Source organism: Hyperoodon ampullatus, assembly GCF_949752795.1.
Source record: "Hyperoodon ampullatus genome assembly, chromosome: 7".
Classification (NCBI taxonomy): domain Eukaryota; kingdom Metazoa; phylum Chordata; class Mammalia; order Artiodactyla; family Ziphiidae; genus Hyperoodon; species Hyperoodon ampullatus.
The window spans coordinates 64,401,811-64,411,169 of record NC_136920.1 but is presented as its reverse complement, the minus strand read 5'-3'; the positions used below and the strand labels follow the sequence as shown (position 1 = coordinate 64,411,169).

General features: G+C 41.1%; 1 protein-coding gene across 1 annotated transcript; it reads left to right on the top strand.

Annotated features, from left to right (window-relative positions):
- Positions 1-2,347: 2,347 nt before the first annotated feature.
- LOC307056227 (achaete-scute homolog 3-like) lies at positions 2,348-6,329 on the top strand (the record flags this gene model as incomplete). The annotated part of the gene is given in 3 exon segments (XM_079708792.1): positions 2,348-2,363; positions 2,366-2,415; positions 5,772-6,329. Coding segments are annotated over 3 exon segments (624 nt in total).
- Between the last annotated feature and the right edge of the window lie 3,030 nt (positions 6,330-9,359).

The window sequence follows — 9,359 nt, the reverse complement described above, 5'->3', positions numbered from 1 at the left end:
CAGTGTGGCACTGGCAAAAGAATACAAACAGATCAATAGAACAGAATAGAAAGCCCAGAAATAGATGCACACAAATGTAGTTAACTGATCTTTGACAAAGGAACAATGGGAGCATGGAGAAAAGTCTTTTCAGTGAATGGTGCTGGAACAACTGGACAGTCAAGTGCAAAAAAATTAAACTAGACACAGGCCTCACACCCTTCAAAAAATTAATTGGAAATGGATCACAGACCTAAATGCAAAACAAAAAACTACAAAACGCCTAGAAGACAACATAGGAGAAAATCTAGATTACCTTTGGTTGCTGATGACAGATTCAATATCAAAAGCATGAATCAAGAAAGAAATCATTGATAAGCTGGACTTCATTAAAATTAAAAACTTCTGGTGAAAGACTGTCAAGAGAACAAGAAGACAAGCCACAGACTGGGAGAAAATATTTGATAAATTCCAATATATACAAAGAACTCTTAAAACTCAACAATAAGACAAACAACTTGATTTTAAAATAGGGCAAAGACCTGAACAAACACCTCACCAAAGAAGATATACAGATGGCAGATAAGTATTTGAAAAGATGCTCCACATCATATGTCCACAGGGAAATGCAAATTAAAACAATGAGATACCACTACACACCTATTAGAATGCCCAAAATCCAGAACACTGACAACACCAAATGCTGGTGTGGATGTGTAGCAACAGGAACTCTCATTCATTGCTGGTGAGAATGCAAAAATGGTATGGCCACTTTAGAAAAGAGTTTGGTAGTTTCTTACAAAACTATACATACACTTACTGTGTGATCCAGCAATTGCACACCTTGGTATTTAATATCTGAGTTAGTTGAAATCTTATGTCCACACAAAAACCTTGCCCATGGCTGTTTATAGCAGCTTTATTCATAACTGCCAAAACTTGGAAGCAATCAAGAAGTCCTTTGCTAGGTGAATAGATAAGTAAACTGTGGTACATCCCGACAATGGAATATTTTTTTAAATTTATTTTATTGAAGTATAGTTGATTTACAATGTTGTGTTAATTTCTACTGAACAGCAAAATGATTCAGGTATGTATTCTTTTTTTTGCAGTATGCGGGCCTCTCACTGTTGTGGCCTTTCCCATTGCGGAGCACAGGCTCCAGATGCGCAGGCCCAGAGGCCATGGCTCACGGGCCCAGCCGCTCCACGGCATGTGGGATCTTCCTGGACCGGGGCACGAACCTGTGTCCCCTGCATTGGCAGGCGGACTCTCAACCACTGCGCCACCAGGGAAGACCCAGGTATGTATTCTCTTTCATATTCTTTTCTAGTATGGTTTATCACAAGATATTGAATATAGTCCCTTGTGCTATACAGTAGGACCTTGTCGTTTATCCATTCTATATTATAATAGTTTGCATCTGCTAATCCCAAACTCCCAATCCATCCCTCCCTCACTCCCCTCCCCCTTGGCAACAACAAATTTGTTCTCTATGTCTGTGTGTCTGTTTGTTTCATAGATAAGTTCCTTTGTGTCATATTTTAGATTCCACATGTAGGTGATACGGTATTCAGACAATGGAATATTATTCAGTGCTAAAAAGAAATGAGCTATCAAGCCACAAAAATATGTGGAGGAACCTTAAATAAATATTACTAAGTGAAAGAAGCCAATCTGAAAAGGCTATTTACTATACGATTCCAACTATATGACATCCTGAAAAAGGCAAAACTATGGAGTAAAAAAAAATCAGTATATAGTATGTCATTATACATTTGTCAAATTCCATAGAATTGTGCAACACCAAGAGTGAACCGTAATGTAAACTATGGGCTTTGAGTGATAATGATGTGTCAATATTGGTTTATCAATTGTAACAAATATATCATTCTGGGGCTGGCCTATTGGTAGTAGAAGAGAATGTGCATATATGTAAGAGCAGGGGGTAAATGGGAACTATGTACTTTCTGCTCAGTTTGATGTGCATCTACAATTGCTCTGGAAAATAGTTTATTTAGAAGGAAAAAAATTTTAATAGATATATAATAAAATGTAAGTTCATATTGAGCTTCCTGGTTATGGCCTTAATCTCTATTTTAAAAATATTGGCGAATATTTGCACATTATGAGATTATTACTTAAAGATATTTTCCATAAATAATTTTGATATAAGATTATATAACTCAGATAAATGGGGGGGCATTCTTTTAATAAAAGAATTTGTTACAAGAGTCCAATTTTGCAAGCAAAGCTTTCTATTTAGTATTGTTGTATGTTGTCATATCTACATATTAGGTAGAGAAAACAGGTAAACCAGACTGAGAAGTTCTGTTTAACTGTAAGCTATTTTGCATGTTGTTACTAAATGATCACCTATAAATCAGTTTAAGTCTGACTCAGCCCAAAGTACAGCCTCTCGGCAACAAAATTCAGGTAAGAGACTCTTCTCCAGAGTGGCCCATGGTGGAGAATAAAAACATGGTTTTTAAGAAAATCCCTAGGCACGGTTGATAAATGATGAATTTTTTCAGCTATCTGATTATTCCATTATCTTAAACTATCAAATACGCTTATATGTTGAAAGAGTCAGTTTTGCTGATGATTCAGTCATCTGGAGGAGTGGAAAGTGTTTTTGGGTTTGGAAGTCAGGAGATTTAGGTTCTGACCTCTGCTCTGCTACTAGCTCTGCAACAATTATGAGGGATTGGATGAGAGGGTTTCTAAGGTTTCTCTAGGCCTAACATTCAGTAATTCAGTTATATGTGTAGTTGTAGCTTTTTGGTTTTTCCATGCTAGATATTTGTAATCCCTCAGAAAGTTGAAGCTTTTATGCTCAGCAGAGCATCCAGAATCTCTTAGGATTTTATCATTAAGACCTCATCATTTATTTCCCAGAAGAGTTCTAAGACAGACACCTGAGATTTTCCCTAAAAGGCAGGTGCATTTGTTAGCTATGCGTGTATCTGGCTTTGGAGCTGCAGCACTTACAGCCTGTGTGGCTCTCTTTTAAAACCTTTACTCAATCTCTACAAACATGTCCAGCTGCCACTAGACTTCCTGTCTCGATCCTCTTCGCTACTGCCTTTTTCATTCTATCACCGTTGTTGTTAAATTTTCTTCTTTGAATACAGGGTCATTTAAATGCTGCTACACTGATTGGTGAACTTTTTGGAAATGCTCAATAGAAAAGGCTTCTCATCAGTGTGTCTCCAAAGACACCAGGCTCTTTTTCCAAGAGCTATGCAACGTCTTGTTAAAACCTAGAAACTATTAATTACCTGCTGCGTATACAAATTACTCAGATTTCTTCTGGGTCAAGGCTTAAGATATTGTTAAAATTATCAGTCAGGATGAACTATACCGAAAGAATTCTGGTGTGCAATTAGCTTTGATGACATCTGCTTTACTTTTTGGTACCCTGTTGTATCAGTTCTGGCTCGTTAGCTATAGGCAGAAATCAGGTGCTGATGTTCTCAGAAATGTAGTAATAGGGGCTCCATACCCACTGTGCCATCATTTCCCAACTTCTGCCATACACATCCTTTATCGCTTACCCTCTAGAATTCTTGGCTCGAGAATTTCCCAACTCTTTTTCTCAGCAACTTTTTCTTTTTGACAGAATCTTGGCTAGTTTGTAATCCAGAGATTTTCATTTTATGTTAGTTATTTTAGGCCATTGGATCAGTAACTTGGAATCTTTCATTTCCTCTGTTTTGATTTTTAATTGGACCCATGGCACTTATCTCATTCCCTCACCACCACACCTCTATTAGGAAGAGCTTTTCCTGGCATTTATTCCTTTTTCAGCCTTTTTCACCATGACATTATAACCCTCCCCACCACTCACATTTCCCACCCCTCATCTGCTATCCCCCATCCCCTACTGCCCTTTCTGGTTCCAGAGTCATTTGTCTTTTCTGTAGCCATACTTGGTAGAATAGGTTTTTTCACAAGAATTGTAATACACTTTATTGCACTTGAATTCTGGTGCTTAGAGACTGCTCCTGTCATTACATAGTGCAGCCTGCAGAGTTTTGTTTTACTCAGGTAGAGAAACAAGTGCCAGTGTTTACCTAATCTTGCCCTTAAACATTAGGGCTGGGCTTCCCTGGTGGTGCAGTGGTTGAGAGTCCGCCTGCCGATGCAGGGGACACGGGTTCGTGCCCCGGTCTGGGAAGATCGCACATGCTGCAGAGCGGCTAGGCCCGTGAGCCATGGCCGCTGAGCCTGCGCGTCTGGAGCCTGTGCTCCGCAACGGCAGAGGCCACAACAGTGAGAGGCCCGCGTACCGCGAAAAAAAAAAAAACATTAGGGCTGGTTTTTTTGTGGAAAAAGAAAGCCACCTTTCCTTCTTTTCTGAAAGCCCAAAATTAGATTTCATGTGGCTTTTCCTTTTCCATTTTGGGTATGTTCTTCATCTCTCAACAGATGTGCTTTGGATAGATCAATGTTTGATTTTCCAGTGTTAGAGAAAATATAAGCCAGGTTTTCTATAAGGTGCAGGTGAGAAAGGGATGCTGCACAAGTATTCATCTGTTAAGAAACAAAACAGGAAAAGAACTAATACCTAGTGCATTATGTATTTTTTTTTCATTTAATCCTCACAACCACCCTGCAGAATAGTTGATGGCTCAGTTGGACATAGGAATAAGCCAGAGCTCAGAAAGGTTAAGAAATTTGCCTAAGGACACACAGCTAAGAAGAGGCAAAGCCAAGACTGAAACTTGAGAATGTTAATGACTGAAAGAAAAACACTCTTTTCCTACAGCACTTCCTTGACTTCCAGTTAACTAGTTACACTATAATGTTCCTGTGAAATCCATTGTGACCACATTATTACAGTCAAAGGCAAAAAGTAATGGTAGTGTAATAAATAAGCTGGATGCAGGCCTATTCAGAAGAAGGGAATGCGTTGATATGAGACATCTTGGAATATAATACTTTAAGTTCCATGAAAAAAAAATACCTAAATACAGATGTACTTTACTCAATATATTTAAAGTTCTAAGTAAAAATATGTAAATTGACCATGTTTTAAATGTGTTAGGGGAGTTTCTCATTAAGGAAATCTTACAGCGAATTTTTAAGACCAAATGATTCCTTTCTTATTTTTATTTTCAGTTTTGCCCCCGGCATATCAGGTATCATTTAAGAAGGCTATGCCTGTGAGGTTGCATGATCACTAACTAGTTTGTAATTTCTCCAACACGTGTTTGAATATTGTGGTGTTTCAGTGTTTCCCAAACGTCAGTATTTGCATACACCTTCACAATCTTCATTATATTAGTGTTCCACCTGTACTGCTATTTACTTACTATTTTTCTGTAAATCAATTTACATTTTTTACTCAAGTAGCTTTATTTTTAAAAGAGACGTTGTATCACTACTGTAAATGTGAAATCAGTATAATTCACAATAAATAGAAATTAATAGTAAAATATTATTAGATTCTAACTAGATACTATTCCTGTTAAAGGCTTCCATCTGAGGAGGATTAGAAAGCATTCTAGTAGTATGGAAAACACACTCTCATCGGACTAAAGATATATCCTTGTAATCATAAGGACTGAAAGGGAATAACTTTCTCACAAGGCAAGTCAATGTTATTTCATGCTATTTCTGTGTACCATCAAAAATCCTCTCCCTTACTACCCAAAGAATGTTGTAACCCCATCAAGTTTTCAGAATGAGCTCAGAAACTATTCATCAAAGCAGAAAAGTCTCTGATCTCTGTCGATACCTGTTCTCTTTTGATCTGGCCAAATTAAAAAACTTGGTTCTGTTTCCAGGCTAAAGAGGAAATGATGGACAATAGAAGCTACTCCAATCTGCCAGACAAACTGCCTGTCTTCACTGATTCCACCCACTTGCCACTGACCGGGTCCTTCTATCTGGACCCCATGATCATGTTCCACCTGTACCCTGAGGGCCCGGTGCCACCTCCTTACTCTGAAGACCTGCCATTGCTGCCTTTTTCCAGTGACTCTCTGATCATGGAAGATTATGGGGAACCCTGCACCTTCTCCTTCCCAATGCCTTATCCAAATTACAGAAGGTGTGAATACTCCTACAGGCCAGCCTTTATCCAGAAAAGGGATGAGCGGGAAAGGCAGCGGGTGAAATGTGTCAATGAAGGCTATGCCCAGCTCCGACATCATCTGCCAGAGGAGTACTTGGAGAAACAACTCAGCAAAGTGGAAACCCTCAGAGCCGCAATCAAGTACATTAATTACCTGCAGTCCCTTCTGTACCCTGATGAGGCTGAGGCCAAGAATAACCCCAGGAAAGATTCCTCCATGATGGCAACCACCAGCTGCCACACTGACCCCATTTTCAGAATCATTTGATTCTGTGTTTCTAAATAGAAACAAATAATTTCACAAAATATGGTCCCTTACATCATTTGATAGTTTTCCTAATGGAGTTTCTGGGTGGGCAGATAATAGTTCAAATGCTAAGCTGTATTGGATATTTCTTACCTGGGTTTCAGATGTACTAAACATTATCTTATGTAGATTGAGAAAACGCTTCTTAACCTTTGGTAATTTCTTTCAAGAACTTTAGGGAAGCAGAAGTCCCCAGAATTCTCTATATCTCTCACCTTGCCCTTCTCGCACACTTGGCCAGAGTCCCAGCTGTAAGAAACTCACAAGAGTATTGTAAGGTAAGGCTAATGACTATTCAATGCCTGTACTGCACTTTGCAGATGCTTCATGCTAAGCAGTCACAATGAACCTCCCTGGATTTGTCAGTTTGGTGGGTTTTATTATTTGGGGTTGGCAAGAAATCTATACGTCACTCATAACGTGATGTGGAAGTATCTTGGGGCTAAAGCAAAAGTAGTTAACAAAACCTTGTTGTCATTTGAAATTACTTCAGAGTCATCCTTTTCCTGCATGCAGCAGACATCCTCAGGTAGCTCAGTTTGCGCTTAAGAGTGCAGGCTCCACAGTCAAACTGCCTCCATTTACATTCTGACTCTGCTGCATCCCCACTGTGTTTTCTCAGTTCTTCATCCACAGAATGAAAATTATAGGAAAAGCAGCTACCCCTTATGTTTATTATCAGTGTTAACAGTGCTTGTGAAACATAATGAAAACATTATGTGAAAACATAATGTGAAACATGAAAACACATAATGTTTTCATAGCCATTATTTTTAAAATTTATTATCCTCTTTTTTTTTCTTTTTTGCCCATGACATCAACATTCTTTAGGTTCTCCAGGCCAGAAAATGTGGGAAGGACAGTGACGTCCTCTATCTTGGAGTCTGCCTTCAAAATGTTTCTATTTCTGTTCCTATGATGAGCTTCAGCTCTTCCTTCTTCCTTAACTCCCACGTCCCCTCTGTCACCAAGCCCAGGCAGGACTTCCAACACACTGTCACATTCACCTCCACTGTCACCTCTCTGTGAAGTCTTTCCACCACAGCCATTACTTGTTCCTTTATTGTGAACACATATTTCCTTGCCGTTCCTATCCTGCTCTCTTTATTCCTGCTATCTTTGCACACTTATCTCTGCCTTCAGTAGAATGTAAGCTCCTTGAAGATAGGTGTCAGTCTTATACATCCTATATTCCTAGCACCCAGCAAAGTGATTCAAGCCAGGTAGGCATCAGGAAATATTTGGTGGTGTTATTTTCCTATTTCCATCCTGTCACATTGTGTCTGGATAACTCCGTGGCCTCCTGGGCTCTGTTCTCAACTGGCTCTATCATCACTCTGATATTCTTTCTTAAAGTATTTCATGTCACTTCATTGCTCAAGCCCCATGACAACTTCCTTTTGACTCTGTCATTGTTGACATTTATCTGCTTGGTTTTCAAAGCTCCCATCAATTTGTCCCCTTCCCAAATATCCACACTTGATTTTCCCATGACACCCCATTCCCTCCACCCCAAAAAGAAAATCACAGTCTTGCAAATGCATCCTTCTCTCTTACCTCTTGCTTCCTACCAAGAAGGAATGGAATATTCTCCTTCTTCCTTTCACCATTGAAATCCCACCTATCTTATTCAGGAATCCTTCTCTCATAGCCAGAGACTAAATCACTCAGCCTTTAGGGCAACCGTCGTTCTCTTGGCTGCAAAGTTAAGCTCTGTGAGGGTAGACATCAGTTAGGATGCTTTTGGTTGCAACCGATACAAAAATCTGATAAAAATTGGTGTAACCAATAAAGGGAATTTATTGGTTCACATACCTTCGCTTCTAGCAGTAGGGCCGCCTTCAGGCAGGGCTCAACACTGTCACCAAGAACCTGTTTTCTTTAGATCTATCCTCTCTGGGAATAGCTTCAATGTCCCAGAAAGACTGTCAGAAGCTCCCAGAACCTCAAGCTTTCTTATTTATGTATAGGAGGAAAAAGAAAGTCTATAACCCAGGATTTCCAACAAAAGTCTTGAGATTCATTCTGATTCCAGAGGCACGGGAACATGCCCATGCCCTAGTGGCCAGGGGATGGAATGTGCTGATGGACACACATGAATCGGGGGGGTACAGTCAGCCTCTCCTAACCACACAGAGCCACAGCAGAAACAGGAACTGGTGGAAGGGGGGGATGGATGGGGTAGAGACAACCACAAACGTCCCTACATACTTTTATGGTCTTCTACACTGAACACAGTGCTGGGCACACAGCCAGTGCACAGTGACTGTCAGATGCCTCAAATACCAGCCTCCTCCTCTGGATGTTCAAATGAGAGCAGAATCTAGACTTCTGCTCCTTTGGTCCCCACTGTCCACTCCCACCACCCCAAGTGATCATTACACCTCCGCTCCTCAGCAGTCCTGTCTGTTACAGACAAACATGCCCACACTTTTGGTTTTTGTTTTTTTTTTTTAAACTAAAGACAAATTCTATCTTAGAGTGCTTAGGCCACCCAGTGGTTCCCTCCACTCCAGCCTCCTGCCCGCACCGGGTGAAGGCAGGTCAATAGCCTTGAGTCTCTGGGGGACCAGCTCCCTCCCTCACGAGACTCTCCTGGGATCCGTGAGGGCTGCGCATCTTGACGGACTCTTCCGGCAGAGGGGAAGCCCGAGGTTTTGGGGAACTGAGGTCGCACTGGCCTTTCCCGCCAACACCCCCTCCCCAGAAAGGCGGAGAACTACCCCCTACCCTCTCGCCCCGCGCATGCGGCCCAAGGCCCCAGTCCCCCACCTCTGCACATGCTCAATACACTCCCTCGGCCCAGCTGGCTCGCATCCATGGCAACCTGCTAGGCAACCAGGAATCAGTAGGTCTGAGGCCGTGAACTCCATCTGTCGGAAGGAGCTGAGGTGGAGTTTGAGGTTGTGGTAAGTCCCCTTGGGGTCAGAACTGTGGACTTGGGCAGGAGCAGACTCAACAGGGCCGTGGTGGGCTGGGCCAGCGGAGTGG